This window comes from Acartia tonsa, chromosome 4 (genome assembly GCF_053477335.1).
Source record: "Acartia tonsa isolate MP-2025a chromosome 4, ASM5347733v1, whole genome shotgun sequence".
Taxonomy (NCBI): domain Eukaryota; kingdom Metazoa; phylum Arthropoda; class Copepoda; order Calanoida; family Acartiidae; genus Acartia; species Acartia tonsa.
In genome coordinates, this window is record NC_137263.1 from 9,544,890 (window position 1) to 9,563,359 (window position 18,470).

Genomic DNA, 18,470 nt, shown 5'->3' on the forward strand with positions numbered 1-18,470 from the left:
GTTTAGTATAGTTATTGAAATCTTAAGATTCAGACAAATAAACCTTACTACTTTATATAAAAGGATGAAGAAAAAAAACTGTTCTAACCTTAACAGAAATGAGAAGTGTGACACAGGAGCCATCATTTGAATTTGCAGGTCTTCCACTATGCTCCCAGCTCATTATTCCATGCAACTAAATTATATTAACAATTAAGCTTCAATTAATAATAATGAAAATTATGCAATAATTTACGTGGTATGAGGAGAGAGAAGGGGGGGGCGGGGGTATTACCAACCTATATAAAATCCCAATAAAATGTGTAGCGGGGCGCCGCTGTAATTATATCCCCTAAAATGATTGAATTCCCTCGAAAAAGCTTCTATTCGCTTCTTACATTTTTACAAAAAAAGATTTAAAAGGATCCAAAATATTTAAAATGTAGTTAGCAATTCGCCTTAAATGATTAGAGTTAACTATTTTTAGAGTTGTTTTCGACAAACTAATCTGGTAGACTTCAGACTTATGGCAGGGACTTTTATAGATATTTTTAACAGTAAACTACCTTATGTTGAGGTATTTCAGCGCCAAATATTTCCGTCAGATATTTTTTAAGTGTTGAGTGGACAGATCTGGCTGGGTTGATATCACAAATGGGGAGGTGGGCCCCAACCTTCTCTGACACGAGCACATGTACACGGTTGTTGGATTTCTTTCTGATGAGTATGACCGCCCGCAACAGAAGCCGTTTGTGTGGTCTCAGGGCTGGCAGGATGGGTGGGTGCCACGGCTCAGGACGAGTCCTGAAGATAAAAATTTTTAAGTACGGGTAAAAACTAAAAACAGTTTTATCAGCTGCGTAAAACTAGGGCTCGGAGGTCAATAAAGAAAACGGCTGCGTAGTCGAACTAAGCTACACCTTTATATCCGTCAAGAAACCTTGAAAAAAATATTTTAGATTGCAAAATTAAGTATGATGATATCTGGTGTTAGAAAAATTGTTTATTATAATGTAATTACGCTACTTACTATAAACAAAAATCTTACCCTGTGGTTGACAGAAAGTTTAATTTTCCACGCTCAATATGGGGCAGGATGTCGTTGGCGCGCAAAGACATCTTGGAGATGTCCTCCACCCACTTGGCCTGCAGGGACTCGGAATCAGCATCAGCTGGGGTCTTCAACCTGCCCCCAATAACGTGGCCGGTCACCAGAAATCTGAACCAACAACCCCCAGCAGATTCAACTGAATAAATTATATTAATTTGATTAATTCTATCATATAGAAGTGTCAAATCATATCATCTTGGTTTTGATATATGTACTTCTTGCTCGATAAACTTTAAAAAGTTAGGATCCTTTTTAAAAGCTGTGGGTCTCCGATCCCGCCCCCCCCCCTCCCCCTCATCATTATGTTAAGAACTATATCGGTTTGTAAAATTGGAAATAAAAGACCACAACGATATGAAAGTAGTGATGTCTCTTCTTACCTAACAGAAGGCTGGTGACTTCAAACTCTAGACCAGTTTCTTCCCTAACCTCTCTGACTGCAGCCTCTACAATATCCTCTCCAGGTTCCATCTTTCCAGCTGGCAGGTACCATTGTCCCGCACACGAGGACTTTGCTTCTTGCATCATTAAAACCTAAATATGTCAGTTGTTAGAACAGAAAATTATAACAGTATCTTTGGTGGCGGTGCTATTGTATAATTCACTTAGTAAGTCCATCCGTAAAGCTATGAGGTAAATGTAATTTATTTAAGGTAGACTGCTGATTTACATGTGAAGATAACCCTAACAAAAACAACTAAGGAAACATTATTCAAAATTTGTAGCATATGAAGTTCATACCTATAGTTTCAATGAAAAAAGGTTTTTACATAATCCACATTTAAACCAGCAATTGGTATTTTAAACCATTTAGTTAGCCAAAATCAATACTAAAAAACGACTTTTTAGGGCATATATACCGTGATTTCATTTGATGTTATTGGGGAATGGGGGGTTAAAATCAGGGTTCAACAATAACTAAAAAGGATAAACCCATTTTCAAATTTGAACAGGAAGTTTTTCAATACTAATTATCAATTCTACGAAGGAAATAAACAAAAAGACACTCAATACTTATAGGCAAGAAATAAGGATGTACATGAAGGGGTTGGGGTGGGATAAAGGGGTGATTAACTATTCTAAAAAGACTAACTTAACAATTACTTTAAGTTATTTTATGTCATTTATGCATTCTAATAAATGAATGTTTTATATTGGTTATAATATCTCTAATTTGTAAATATAACACAGACAGGGTTACCAACTTTTTAAAAATCTATTCTCAATACATTAATACATGTATTTAAGTTTTTATTTGGCTCTTTTTTCAAGTCCATGACAACTGACCGTAGAGGTAATAAAAGAAAAATGACCTTTCTAGTTTGACTTTAACTTTTAACTTATACTTTTAATAATTTGACTCATTATAGGTTGTATATTAATAAAGAAACTCATAGAAAAGGCATGGACTTGACTAGACATCGTGCCTAAACATTTTAATTGAACATATTTTCATACTTTTAACCCAGCTACGAAACTTATAGACAAAAATGTACTTGTTATACTTTAAAATGCTCTTCAAAAGTATATAGTTACAATCTTTGCATTTTGACTATGAAAACAATTTTATAATAGAATTTCGGCCACCATAACCAAGCGCATTACATATGTGAGAACATTATTACAGATTTTCCCACATTTGGCCTTCACAAAATCAAAATATACGGAAAAAGAGAAAATCAATTGAATGATTGGATGACGGATGTTTGAAAAAATAACAGTTGGAAAATATAAATATTTAATTTCAATTAATTATGTGTTTTGTATTTATTTGAAAATCAGTTTTAATACTAATCAATGACAGATCATTGTCTTGGTTTTGTGAAAAAAAATTACTTTTCATTTTCTAAATTTGTATAATTTAAAACAATTTTTATTTTCATTGTTTGTTAGATTTGATTATTTTTTTCAATTTTTATCTATCATACAAAAAAAAATACCTAATGGCATAAGGCAGGGATCTAAAGAGATAAGACAATTGATGTACAGTACATCCCCAATGATGATACACAAAATCAATTGAGACTTTTGAACACCAAACTCAATGAGATAACCAAACAAATTCAACAAAAGTCCCTAAAGTTGTTAAGCCAACGCATTAGAAAACGTGATCATAAAACTTTGAGGACTAGTGTAATAAACAGCTAAATGTCCCACTCCCTCCCTGGGCATAAGGACCTATGAGCTTAAATGTAATTATCAAATGGCAGAATAAGACAAAGTGTTTGTCAATAAATCAAACATCCTTGGACAACAAATTTTCGTACGGAAAGATAAGTGAAGACAATTAAGTATATGACAATTAGAACATTTAGTAGCGAAGTTTTAAAAAGATATTTTAAAATTAAATTAGTGACAAATGAATTATTTTAACACATATTTTCATTCGCTTTTACAACCAATTTTGTAAGTTTCTACTTCTTTGCCATTACACATTTTTGTAGACTGCAACGCGTCACATTGACAGTGAAGATTATTCATAAATGGTAACGTCACAAGTGAATTACTAATCAACTAACAGACACGAAGAATCACAAATACCATTTTAAATGCCCATTTTTAAGAATACATGACAGTTAAAGATAAATATTTGCAATTTTTACTGGTGTTTATATTTGGGCAAATAAAATATTTCAATTTTGACAAGTTACCAAAAAATTCAAAGACAATATTTGCACTTAAGGAATAGGTTAAATTGCAAATAAAATAAATCTCATGTGTTTTGATTTATGGTAAAAGATTTAGGTCAAAAGAATGGATCATGGAAAGAAAACGAAGTTGGTTGTTTCGTCGTATTTTCACAGTAGCTTTGAATAGGTTATTTTAGGTTAGATAAATGTTAATGATTGCCCCCACAGGGTTAGAGCCACACGCAGGGACTAAAATAGAAGAAAAAGCTACTGTGAAGATACGACTAAACCCGCTACTTCGTTTTCTTTCCATAATTTAAAATATTTACTAAACTTACCTCTCCCCTGTCATTGAATATTATAGCTCCAACTATGTAGACAACACTCTTCTTCACCACAGGGGTGAAGTCCGTGGGAGTATTGGGCTGCACGCCCTTGGCTGCGGCCGCCTCGTACTGGTCTGACAGGCTAAAGTCACAGAATTCGTGCAGCTCTTCGAACGGTCTGCCTTCCAACAACAACCGAAGTTGTTCCTGTAAATATAAAAAAATTGAACGATGCGCAATTAATATATACACAAATAAATCTGGTTTGTTTACACAAAATGATAAACTGGAATATATATATTTTTATACAATTACAGAATATTCCTATTTTTATTTACACTTTATTATTATTTCTAGTTCCTATGGATTCGAAACCGATGAAATATTTCATAATATTTTCCACGCTATCTTATCAGTTTATCACTTCAGGCCTTCAGCCACTATAAGTACCGACAACTTTTTTCCACGCATATTAAAAGAAAATTATGAAATTCTACCTATAAGTTCTTAAGTGCTAACAAACTGCTTTAAATCTTATTCATTCTAATATCCGCGGAAAGCTGTCTATAATACGATGCGATAAAAAAAACTTTTGTTAAACAAAACGGTTCTTCGAAGAAATCTTTGTTTAAATTTCTCTCAATGTATATTATCTATATAAATATTTTCTTTCTAGAAAACAAAATCTTTGGGAACTATCAATTTAGGATTCCAGCAACAATCAATTAAAATTCATTATTTTACAGTTTTTTTTGTGAAAATTAAATTCACATTTCAAATAAATATCTATATCTTTTTATCGTCAGCTACTCGACAAAATTGTTAGTTTTTACTTGTAAGATAACGTTTAAAAGGTGAATCACAAATAAATATAAATACCTACGTACAAACCAACAATGCAAAGAACAAGCAAAAAAATAACTAAAACATAAGCGATGCTTTGCAAAGATTGGTTCAGAAATAATTGTAAAACATTAGAGTAGGAAGGGGTTAAATAACTGTATGCTACAAAAACAAAAGAGAAGAAAGCAACTTGCTAACATAAAAAAAAGGATACAATCACTGGATCACTGGCAAGAATCGAAGGAAAATTATTATAACGCCCTTCGATTTAAATATTGATTACATACCTGAACAGTCTCCATTTTGCTTGGGTTGTGGTGGGAGGAAGTGGAGGGCGAGGGTGTGGAGCAGGTTGTTGTGAGGGTGGCTGGAGACCCTTCACACTCACTGGACACCGTGTTCAAGTTCTCATCAAGGTGGAGTAAATGGTGTGATTCCAGCTTAGACAGGGCTCCGTACCCAGCTACTGTGGGCCTGAAAAAAGGACAATTTTATAAAGATACATGGCATCATTGGTTAGATAAGATGTCTTAAGATATTACAATCTGTACTTTTTTTGCGACAAGTCAAATGAAATGAATAAATAGTTTATATTCAATTAGGGATCTAAAGGGATAAGACGATGGAGATTATTTGATGTACATTCCTAATGATGATACACAAAAATTACCCCTTTTGTAGATTACAATTTGTGGTTGAAACGTTTGGACACTCAACTTAAATAACCAACCAATAGAAATTCAACAAAAGCCCCCAAATTTGATAAGCCTACGAATAAGAAAACGTTATTATAAAACTTTGGGGACATTCCCTTTCTGATATTCAATAGATTTTAACACGTTAAAGGAAAACATAGTATTTTTTTCATAGCCGCTGAATTTTGTTTTTATGTTATTTTAATATCATGATGTTGATAAACTTCTCCAATTAGCTCATAAAATATATGTGAAAAGTTTTTTTTAAAGTAGGACTTTTATAAGACAAGTGCTTAGGTATGCATCTTTTATTTTATGCATATTTTATAATTAGAAAAATAATCTACCCTCTTGTTAAAATACATTATTCAAGTAGAAAATTGGCTAATGGTTTCAACTTATTTATCTTTTATTTGAAAGACCTTATTAAGTTATTACTTTATGTTTATTCGTCAATTGTCATGTGAGTAAAATGATGGCATGTTTAATAAAATCTATTTTGATGGCTCGTGTCTATAGACTTGAGTATTTCTTGCCAACTTTCTGAGCACGATTACGTGTCATGCACGCATATTCGCATGCATACAATAATAGACACACACTATTAAGTGCTCTCATACACTTATTGGTTTCACATATTTTGTCTTTTGAAGAAGAAAAAAATTATTATTCATTATAATAAAGCTAGTTCCATGCATAGATAGGTAATTACCACATAATATGATCATCCAATTAACTTGAGGATATTTCTATAACGATTAGGCACAGTAAATTTGAATGTAAATGTGCCTACATAAGGCATCCTGTATTTTGGAAAACTTTATATTAGGATTGGGCCGGATACTTTTTTGGCCGGATACCGGATATGCGGCTGATTTATAATGCCGGATATCCGGTTCCGGCCAGATATCTGGCCAACGTTCGATATCCGGCCGGATAACCGGATATCCGGCGTCAAAAATCAGCCGGATATCATGTAACCGGATAGTTTTAATATCCGGTATCCGGCCGGGTATTGAAAATGAACGGCTTTCCGGCCGGATAACCGGCCAGACCGGATATCCGGCCCAACCCTACTTTAGAAATACTCTGATTATTTGTTCCAACTCCTAACATACCCTGGCACCACAATATCCAGATTCAGTTTTATTTTAAAGGACGCCTGCAAGAAATATCACGCGTTAACTGCTGAAAGACTGCCACAAGAAGACCCAATACCCCAAATTTAAAGCCTTCAGCTTCAATAACAAAAAAGTTCTAGGCATTTCAAAATAGCATTTTATGTACAATGGAATTTTTGAAAGATTTCCAATGCTCATAAAAGAAAAAACAATATTAAATTACGTCGCCTAGACACAAAATTATAACCTTATCTTTGTCAGAAACTTAGATTGCCTGTAACTGATTACATTTTTACAATAAAAACACCACATTTAAAGTCAAAATCTATGAAAAAAATTCGATTTAAATTGCATTTTTAAACGAAAATCATAGCGGAAACAAAGGGGTAAACTAATACAAGCTTAGCTGTGATTGGTTGTTAAGCTGATTCAGCCTTCTGATTGGCTACAGTACATTCGGTACAACGCAAGTAAAACTTAATTTTTTTTAATGATTTTGACTATAAAAATGGGTATTTTTATTGTAAAAATATAATTAGTTGCTGGAAACCTAAATTTATGACAAAAATAAGCTTAGAATTTTGTTTTTAGGCCACGTAGTTTAATTTCAAAGTTTTTAACATGAGCATTGCAATTCTTTCAAAATTTTCATTGTACATAAAATGTAATTTTAAAATGCCTAGAACTTTTTTGTTATAGAAGCTTAAGGCTTCAAATTTGGGGTATTTGGTCTACTTGTGGCAGTCTTTCAGCAGTTAAAGCGTGGTATTTCTTGCAGGCTTCCTTTAAGAAGTTTGCTTACGTGCAGCGCACGCAGAAATATTGTTTTAAACTTAATTCAAAGAGTGCTAAATGACATTCTGTATTATACTATGTTGAAACAAGTTTTAGGATAGGCATTTAATAAACAGTTTTTCTGTTTTGTGTTTAAACAAAAACAATTCTTATATAAAAAGGCAGTTTGTGTGTCTATTTTGTCTTTGAGTTTGTACTTAAATATTTCACTAGAACAATATGTTTCTCCATGTTATGGAATGTTTTTTTCTAGTATCAAATTGTTAAATCTCCTCTAGGTAAAAAGTTTCTGATTTGTTTACATGAAGTTTCAAGTTTTTTTTAATATCGTCAATTATCAAATTGAATTTACTTACTCTGTTTTGAAGCAATGGCATACAGACAAATTCTAATTAAAGACTAGCTGCGCTATTATACAGCTTCATGAGTAGTATGTACAAGAACTCCATAAAGGCAATGTAAAAATATCTGAATTCCTACTTGCAAAAAAATACTCGTATAACTTGAATTATGCATTACATTTGAGCTCAGCCCTTTCATTTCAATTTAAATAACAGCTTTTAAAAAAGAAGAGAGAAGAAACTGCACAAGAAAGTTGAGTGTTCACACAAATGTGACTTGTTTTTAAATTCTGATTTTAGTATAGTATTAATCAATACACCTTTTTATCTATCTAATATTTCTAATTATAAAGAAATAACCAAAAAACTTAAAGATGCCAAATAATAGAAATAAAACATTTCTACTTTACAAAATAATTATAAATGATTGTAAGGAACTTTTTTGGTGAATTTTTTAGCAATTTGAGTTGATAAATAAAATTTTGACAGAAAGTGGAAACACCAAAATATAGGGGTAAGAAAGAAGGGGAAATTATGAGAGGGTGGTTGAGTGAGTGAATAATCCGGGAATGCAAATCTAAGTCTCTAGATCTGCAGATTACCAAAATTACATTCATTCAAAATAACTGAAGATTAATTAACTTATGGGTGAGGCTGAATTTTAATTAAAAAGTATTCATTTCGCTAACTTGGTAGTATTCAATATCTATATAAAAATTAAGGTAAATTCAACCCTAAAAACAGTACAATTCTCATGTTCTTGTTCATCAGTATAGATAAGTATACAAGCTTCCAAAGGCAGCTTTAATCATGCATTAACTTTAAGGGGAGATTAACATTATGTTGTAGTCCCAGTCCCTCATTGCATGATAAAAATCAACCTGTTAAAGAGGAAAAATAAAAGATCTTTTGAAGATTTAGGTAAAAAGTATTTTGTGAAATTTAAGATCACTCTAAAAAAATCTAAAATGCATAAAAAAAACTGGTTTTGCCCCCAAGATAGCAATCGATTTTCGTATTCATGTGGACTCAAACTGGCCATCTAATCTAATTCTATGTTAAATTGCTTGCTGCGTTGGGTGACCTGCACTTGAATTACCAAAATAAATAGTTCAAAGTTGTCAATTATGTAAAAAAATACACAAAAGGATCAAAGAGCTTTAAAACATTTCAGAATTAAGGACAGACATATTTTTTATGTTATTGCAGGAAATCAAACAAAACTTGTCAAAATTATTTCTGGTTTTGGGTTAAATAAATATTTAATTTTAAAAATAATGTTTTACCATTTACAAAATAATGACACAATAACTGCCCTAAAATACCTACACAACAAATTAATAGTCCAACATACCAATACAAGAATGGGGGGATAGAAATGGGTATATCAAAGGGAAGGGGGTGAGGGGTTGAAGGAATGAATTTATAAAAACAAGTAATAATACTTAAATACCTGATATATTCGAGTTTCTCTCCTCCCCTCGCCCTCTGTGAGTCTGTATACTTAAACTTGAGAATTTTATAATAAAATCACAACAAGCATTAAAAGCTTTGGTTTCTTTTTTTGTTAACAATTTCACTGATTTCTTTTTATAACAGATTTGTTGATTAAATTAACTGTTGTTGTTGTGATGTGGTGGTATGTGCAGGTTGGTTAGAGTGGTACTGTGGGCTATCTCTGGAACCACCTGTTGCCTCTGGCTATCCCCCCCTTCCCACTTCTCCTCCTCCTCCTGGGTGGGTGGGACGGGTGTGAGTGGTGTGTCCCCCCCCCTACCCCTCACTATTACTACTGGTCAACTTTCAACACTCTGAAATACAGGAATTTAATGCAAACTGGGAGAGATGAGAACACACGCACACAAACATGAGTATTACAAACACACACACACAAACAAATATGTCAAGCAAACATGAAAATAATTTCTAGAGCGCTTGTAAATATTTTAGTTTTGAAAAGGATAATTACAGTTGTAAACTGTTTAAAAGTTATTGATGCCCTGTAAAAGTAGTTGTAATTGTAGTTTATAAAATAACTAGCGGCTTCGCCCCTAGCCTCTAGGGGCTTTGCCCCAAGAGGTTTGATCAGCTTAATTTTTCGTATTTTAGATTTAAAAAGAAAAAGTAAAAAAAAAAATTTTTTGTGGGGGTATTTTCATTTTTTGGGGGGTTGGGGGTGTCCCACCCCCCAAGAAAATAGCTTAAAACCATCACAGGACCAGTAGGTATATTCCCTGAAGAGTAGAGCCCAATCGGTTCAGTGGTTACTGAGATCTTAAGCTTCAGACGGACAGACAGACGGACAGACGGACAGACAGACAGACAGACGGACAGACATCGTTCTACTTTGTATTATAGATATACCTAATAATCATGCATTTATAGCCGGACTAAAAGAGAAAACAAATTAATATAATGCCCTTCTTTCCCCCGGTATTTAAAACTATACACTTAACATCCTTGGATTTATAAATTGTCAGGATATAAAAAAGGCTTTTACGAAATTATCTAAAGTTTATTTTTATTAAATAACAATAGTAAAATTAAATTAAATTTGTTTCAATTCAAAGTAACAAAAAAGTATTCTCTTTTATTTAAAGTAAGAATAAGTAAGAATAAGCTACAAATCTGTACTAAATGCTATTCATTTTAAGAATTCTATTACCAGCCACCACAGAAATTCAAAGATAGATCCATGAAGATTATCCAATTGACCTTTCAATAACTTTCAAGTCGATAGACTTTTCTAAAGGGATAGTTGCATGAAGGGCATTTCAGAAAACTGATTTTAAGCAGAAGTTACAATTATACCATCAAACATATCCAATTTGTATTACATTATATAACAAACAATCAGACATCATTATATTAGTCTTCAGGCTGTTTTTGTGAAAATTAACTAGCTATATAAAGGTTTTTTTTTTAATGCAACCATCTCGTTATCAGTGATTAAATGGCACTTAGAATTCGAATTTCGATCTGAAATTTTGCATGAATAATCCTTGGTAGGTCTATTTTCCCTAAATCTAACAAAAAGTTGGAAAAGTAACGGTTAACGGCTGGCGGCTCAGCCGTTTTGCCAATTTTTGCCAATCTTAAGAGCATATTAGTCACGAAACCTATCTCCACAAAATACTTTTTGTCGCTCAAAAACCTTATCAAACGGTTCTAGCCTGTAGCTGTTGGTACTAGAAATTTAAAAAATGGTTATTGCTATCATTTAACATGAATTAAACCAAAAATATGCTTTAAAAAGTTGATTCCTACGTAATAAATGTTAAATTTGCCCTGAAAATAGGCAAAAAACGGCTAAACGGCTGAGCCACCAGCCGTTACTTTTCCAACTTTTTGTTCAATTTAAGGAAAATAGACCTACCAAGGATTACTCATAAAAAATTTCAGATCGAAATTCGAATTCTAAGTGCCATTTAATCATTGATTACGAGATGGTTGCATTAACCCCCCCCCCCCTTTCATATATCCCCAAAATGCGATTTTCAAGTCTTGATATTTTTGAAACTACATGGTATTATAAATGTAGTTTAAAGCATACAACAGGAAAAAATATGCAGTTAACTAAATTCAAGTTTAGAAGCATTTCGTGCAACTACCCCTTTATCAATTATTTTTTTTTATTGTTAGCTAAATTTCATAGAAGCTACTCATTATTTATAAAACAATAGGCAGCGTTTTAAAGAAGTCATATATATGTTGTTTACATATCAGGGAGCAAGAAAACCATGAGAAAAAGAATATTTATTTTAATATTCGTAGAAAATTGTTGATAATACGATGCTTTACATGATTTTTAGTAAAGCTGTTCTAGTCCACCGGATATTAATCGGTTTCGAAGCCATACTGGAATAACTTATAACCTTTACTTCCCCTTCTTCACCACAGTCATTTATTTCCAGCTACTAACGACTTCACGAATAAGATTAAACATTGAGATTTAACATTTTGCCATTGTCTTGCTACACTTTAATGTCATCCTTGTTCTTGGAGAAACTTAAATTTAAATTCCTCAAATAACGCAGTAGACTTTGATGGAAAGATTATTATTTAGGCCATTGGTAAACAGAGAAGGGAAAAATATGTAAACGGGTATTTCCCCCACAAACGAATTTAGGGGTTCCGTAAGTACCCCCTGAAATAAGAACATTTTTTGATGCTGTGAGTATTGGTGCAAAAAATATGACGTAACAAAAAAAATTAGCCAATGAGAGGCCGTTATTGACCAATGGTAAAATTTATAGTGGCCTCTCATTGGCTAGTTTTTTTTGTTACGTCATATTTTTTGCACCAATACTCACAGCATCACATTTTTTTTGGAATGAGATTTTACCTTCCCCCCACCCCCTAAAGGTTTTACTCTCAGGGTGCTACAGACATCACCAAAAGTTTTTTTTTGGGACGTCCTTGTTGGCATATTCCTTAATCCCTGGCATGGACATAACCTGCAAAAAAATTCAACGGATTTTTTACATCTTTTGTTAATCTTTGTACTCAAAACTTAAGAAAGAAAAGTTGCTGAAGAAACAAACATAGTATTTTATTATTTAAATTTAAAATCACGAATGACTTATAAAAAATGTTATTATCATTAGGTGACCCCTAGTTAAAATTTGTTATCATAGTTAAAATATGTTAGTGGGGAGAGGTTCTATTTCATCTACCCAAAAAAAATTAGTCAATGCAAAAACATTAAGAAACAACACCAAAAAGTTTCCCAGACATAACAATTTGTTTATAAGGATTGTATGTACATAAACAAATGTACAATTCATGTGACGTGACTAATGAACTAACTGAAAGACATTTTATAGTAAAGGTTTGCTCTGAATTATGTTGCATGATGTAAAAGATGAAAGTAATGCATAAAAATTGAATATGAAAATGCAAATATGTCCATAATTTATATTTCCTTCCTCACAAATCCTTAAAAAGGAATATTGAAGGTGTTTATTCATGTCCACGAAAAAGTCGAAAATGACTTATTACGCATATACCACACTATTAAAAGGTACGTTCGTAACGGAAACCTCTAATCGTTAATTTAGATAGGTTAGAATTATCCTATTGATTTCTTACTTTACAAAATGATTCCTATCACATTTCAGAAATCGTAGCAACTCTATAATCGTTACCAGAAAGCCCAGATGTTTATTCAAAACATGTTGATTTTTTTTTCTGACAAAATTATTATTATCCTTTTCATCTGATAGTGATTCCAAAGACAAACGGGTCATTGTTATAAGCAAAGCATTTCTATAATTAGGTCCTAAAATTGAAAATGTGCCCTATATCTAAGCAATTTTGCAACGAATTTATATAAAATTTTGTTCGCCTGATAGAGCTCTTTTGTAATAACGTTTTGTTATTGGTTAGCCTAACAACTTTGAGGACTTTTATTGAATTTTGATTGGTTGGTTCATTAATTTGAGTGTCCAATCGCTTCAACCACTAATTTTTGTCTATGGAGTGGGTAATTTTGGGTATTATTGGGGATGTACATCAATCTATCTGCCATTGTCTTATCCCTTTAGATCCCTGATTGTATGTCCTAATCACTTATGATAGTGATCAAACCAATTTTTCGTATTTTAGATTTAAAGGAAAATTTAAAAAAAAAATTGGGGGGGAGAACTTTTTTTTGTTTGGGGGGGGGGGGAATAGTCGGCTTCACTATTTTAATTTTAGTTTTAAAAAGAAAAATATATATTTTTTATTTTTTTTTTGGGGGGGGTATTTTTATTTTAGGGGGGGGGGGGTTGGGGTGTCCTACCCCCCAAGAAAATAGTTATAAACCTTCCCGGGACCTATGAGAAGCTACCCTGTAAAGGAGAACCCGATCGGTTCAGCGGTTAGCGAGATCCTTCGCTACAAACAAACAGACAAACACACAAACACACAGACAGACATCGTTCTACTTTGTATTATAGATATAATAATGATTGTTGTTTCCTATGCTTCTTAACACTTGTTCGTCAAGATGTTCTATGAAGGCATCTCCATAATTTTATGCCTATTTATCATTGACGTGCAAGAAACATGTTAGTCTCAACTCTAAAACAAATTTAATCGCGCAACCTTTCAATTTATTTAATCGTATCATTTTCATATCCTTATCATAAGTTTAAAAGGAACTCTGTCTGTGTGTACCGAAGGATCTCGGTAACCACTTAACCGATATGGTTCTCATTTACAGGGTAACTTTTCATATGTCCTGTGAAAGTCTCCAAAATTGTCATCACTAAATTAGATAAGTTTTGTTTTGGTCCTATGCATAATTATGTGAAAAGATAATATAAACAAGGATGACAACATCCATAAGTAGCGAAGCACAAAAAATCGTAGATGGGAATACGTACAAGTAGATTTAAAAGGTTTTTACTAAAATCAAGAATAGATTTATTGTATAAAATCAACATGAAACCTTGTTTTATTTTGTATGATGACGATGGTCAAAGTAAATTATATTAAAGATGCTCATAACAATGAGAAAAATCATTTTGATACTGATATCCCATAAAAGTTTGAAAATTGGATCAAAATAAACAAAGATATGGGAAAATATGTAAAACATATAAAAATAGCCAAAAACCTGATAAAAGGCAGTCTGGCCGCCATGGTTGTTTTCTTAAAACGACAAAAAAATTATTTTTAAATCCTTAACTTAAAAAATTTAGAAAATCAGACCATATACACTGAAGATATGGAAAAAAGTGTTAAATATATAAAAATAGCCTAAAACCTGCCAAAAAGGCAGTCTGGCCATCATGGTTATTTTCTTTAAAAGACGGGAAATTTAATTTTGATATCTATAACTGAAAAAAAATTGAAAATCGGACTATAAACACTGAAGATATGGAGAAAAATGTTAAGAATATAAAAAAACAGCCTAAAACCTGCTAAAAGGCAGTCTGGTCGTCATGGTTGTTTTCTTTAAAAGACGGGAATTAAATTTTTATATCTATAACTGAAAAAATTTTGAAAATCGGACCATAAACACTGAAGATATGGAGGAAAATGTGAAAAATATAAAAATAGCCTAAAACCTGCTAAAATGGCAGTCTGCCCTTCATGGTTGTTTCTTTAAACGACGGGAAATTTAATTTTGATGTCTGTAACTGAAAAAATTTTGAAAATCGGACCATAAACACTGAAGATATGGAGAAAAATGTGAAAAATAGAAAAATAGCCTAAAACCTGCTAAAAATCGGTCCGACCGCCAATGATGTTTTATAGTCAATTGTGCTCCTTAATGATGGGAATGTTGTCAAAAAATTTCAGAATTCTATCTTTTATAGGAGCTGAGTAAATCTTATTTCCCCCATAGCGTTACGGACTGACGGACTGACTGACGGACTGACTGACTGACTGACGGACGGACGGACAAAGTGAATTATAGAGTAGCTTCGCTACTAAAAATATTGATGCTATCACTGCCTAATCCTATTTCTTGGCCACCCCTCACTTCTTATTTTAAATTTTTTATAAACACTTATTTCTTCCTACGTGAAGTAAGCTCTAACCCTGAGGAGCCCTATCTCTGTGGGACATTATCCTAGCGGGGCTCTTCCAACCTTAATAAACTTAACCCAAAATAAGCATCAAATATAAGGTTTTTTTTCTTTTGTGATCCAAATGCAGCATGCATGAGGGAAATATATAGATGTTAGCAATAATTTTCAATTCAGTTTGTCTCTTGCAAAAGTGAATCAAGCAATATTAGCTTGGCCATTTTATTACAAATTTCGCCCCTCTTGACTGCATGAGACATGAGCGGATACTAATACACAAACAAAGCACAAACTTTAATACTTAATTCTACACTTAACCTTTTTATTTCTAAAGCATATTTTATTATCTTGGTTCCATTCTGACTAAAGTTTTAGTAATTTCTTTAATTGGCTTCGCTACTGTTGATTGTAATCGTCCTTATTAATACAAATGTTTTAACTCTTGTACGAAGCAAAGAAATAAAAATTCGTAACGCACGAGAAGGACTCGGCGCTAGGATTCAAATTAGAATATCATACAAAGAAACTAAATCATATCTTTCACTTTAAAAATTTTTTTCATATTAATTTAGTTCAAGATTAAAGTAGATGAATGTTTGTAAGATATTAGGTACATAAATACTTTCTGCAGTTTCTACTCAATAAAAACTTATAAAGAACCATGGAGTTTAATTCAGCCACCAATTAAGATATTTATTTTAGAAACGATTATATTCACAGCAGCGAAACAAAACTAGACAAAAAAATTATTTTAAGCCACCTTGTGACAACTTCATCTTATTTTTTATCTATTTAAAACTCAAAATTCATACTAAACAATTCTTTATTTTTTTTCTCTATTTAGTTAGTACATGAATCAAATACTTGGTAGACAAACAGACTAACTAAAAAATAAAACTTGTAGGATAGATTTGCTCCATAAAGTAGATGATATTTTTCAACATATTTTGCATGTGAATATGATATGTAGTCATCGTCTCGCCCCAATACAAAACACAAGTACTTATTTGGCCTGACAATGGATGTAGAATATACGTGGATATTTTGACAGGGGGAAAATTGTTGTCAATTTAGGTAGCAATTTCCCCTCGCATTTATCGGTCGGGCCGTTTATCAAGTGGGAAAGGAGGGCATTGGATAAAGAGGGGGGATGGGGGATATAGCCCGCTACAGAGTTGTTATAACTTTTTTTAGAGAACATGAAAATCTGTAGTAAAATCTAAGTAATAATAAATCCATTGGCCTGACCCAGCTCTTATCAATACGGCACACAACTATTCATTTAGGCTCAAATGGATTTTGCAAAATTGAGGATAGAATTCTACGAATATGGAATACACATTACACGCGAATATTATTTATATTTAAATATTCAAGATAGAAGAAATATTATTATTACGAAACAACAGTGTGACCATATAGTTCAATGAAAAAGGCTTAAAAAAAATTATTTTTCTATAAGAAGACAAGTAAATAAATGTTTTTAAATGAAATGACCCAAAAATCATCAAAATGAAATTTGGAGACACGTCTACTTAAAGTACTTTAAAGTGGCTTGGCTATATCTGAACAAAAAATAAAGATATTTTAACTAAAATACATAATTAGTTTAGTATGTAACGTGCAAGAATTAAATAAAATGTAACATTTTCTATTCAAGATTACTCAAGTCACTGTGCAATCTAATCTGCATCTCTACCAAGTAATCATGCATAAGAATGATGCAAACAGGCGTGGGGTGTAAGGCGAGGGGCGTGGTTACTATTCATAAAGTAAAACATTTAAAGAGAGACAAATTCGGAAGTAATCTAAACCTCAGTTATTGCATACATGGCCTTAAGTAGATTCTGAATGGTAAAGGCGCAAAAAGGGTTATTTACATATAAAATGTTCGAATAAAATTTTTTTTTTCAATTGCTGAGGTTCAATATAAACAGAACCTGTCCGTACATCCATCAATACATAATGGTCACTTTAAGTAATTCCCTTGCTTTATGAGATAGAAAATATTTGGATCTACTGCAGTTCACGGTAAAATATTGGTGGTAACGAATATTGCCAAAAATCTATGAATTTTAAAGGCTGCTAGCTGCCAAACGGCTGAACGTACAGTTCATGCCCGCCCAATGTTTTAAGAAGCATAAGAAGGCCTACAAATAATCTGGAATAGCCATAAATCAATAATGCATAATTATCTCGCAGTGCAGAGAAATGCGCGAAAAAGGCCTATTTTACGCGTTTTTTCTTCAGTGAAGCTTTCCCTGTGCATCATTGGATCTTGGCTATTCCAGATTATTTGTAGGCTTTTTTATACCGCTTTAAATGGTGTGCGGGTATGATCTGTACGTTATGCCGTTTGGCAGCTAGCCACCTTTAAAATTCATAGATTTTTGACAATATTCGTTACCGGCAATATTTTACCGTGAACTGCAGTAGATCCAAATATTTTTTTTCTCGTGTAGAACTACTAAGAGGCAAGCTTAAACAACAACATTTCGAATTCTCTATGGCTATTTTTTTAAAAAATTGTCCTTTCTTGCCAAATGACAATTGTCCTATTTACTTTAATTAAAACTGTAAAATATTATATTTTACAGTTGAAAATTTGCCGTATTTTACAAACACTAGGTACCCACCCTGAAAACTGTTCAGAATACGCCTGTAGACTATTAACATTATTCATGCTGAATAATCCTACACCAAATAATCTTTCCCTTTTTCGGAATCAAACCCTTTGTAATGTTTTTCAAGTTTTAGGATCATATCCATTGCTAAGCAGTATTATTTTCATGTAAATGTATCATACACTTCTTTATTTTTTAGTTTAGAAGTTACTCTATAACATTCTTAGTCCATCTGTCAATAATAAATGTAATTTATTTGGCTGTTTCTATAGATGGACGTCTATTTTTTATATTTTCCATGGATAAATACAAATACTCTATGCGCCCCTAAGGGATCTTTATTGGTTGTGAAAGGAAAGGGCAGAAAAATAGCCTAAAACCATCCTGGGACCCATATGAAGCATTTCTAAGATTTTAAACTCAATCGGTTCAGTAGTTATTGAAATCTTAAGCTTCAGACAAAACAACATAATTAATACTTT

At 32.5% G+C, this 18,470-nt stretch overlaps 1 protein-coding gene across 1 annotated transcript in view; it reads right to left on the reverse strand.

The window, feature by feature from the left end:
• The window catches only part of LOC145315990 (8-oxo-dGDP phosphatase NUDT18), a 45,966-nt gene that overhangs the window by 1,034 nt on the left and 26,462 nt on the right, over positions 1–18,470 (reverse strand). Inside the window, exons 2-8 of the mRNA XM_080156242.1 lie at positions 9,295–9,652; positions 5,177–5,363; positions 4,059–4,253; positions 1,471–1,624; positions 1,028–1,226; positions 546–783; positions 89–175 (exon numbers count right to left, since the gene is read on the reverse strand). Coding sequence (XP_080012368.1) covers positions 89–175; positions 546–783; positions 1,028–1,226; positions 1,471–1,624; positions 4,059–4,253; positions 5,177–5,191 — 888 coding nt within the window. The 5' untranslated portion in view covers positions 5,192–5,363; positions 9,295–9,652. The remainder of the gene's footprint in view (positions 1–88; positions 176–545; positions 784–1,027; positions 1,227–1,470; positions 1,625–4,058; positions 4,254–5,176; positions 5,364–9,294; positions 9,653–18,470) is intronic.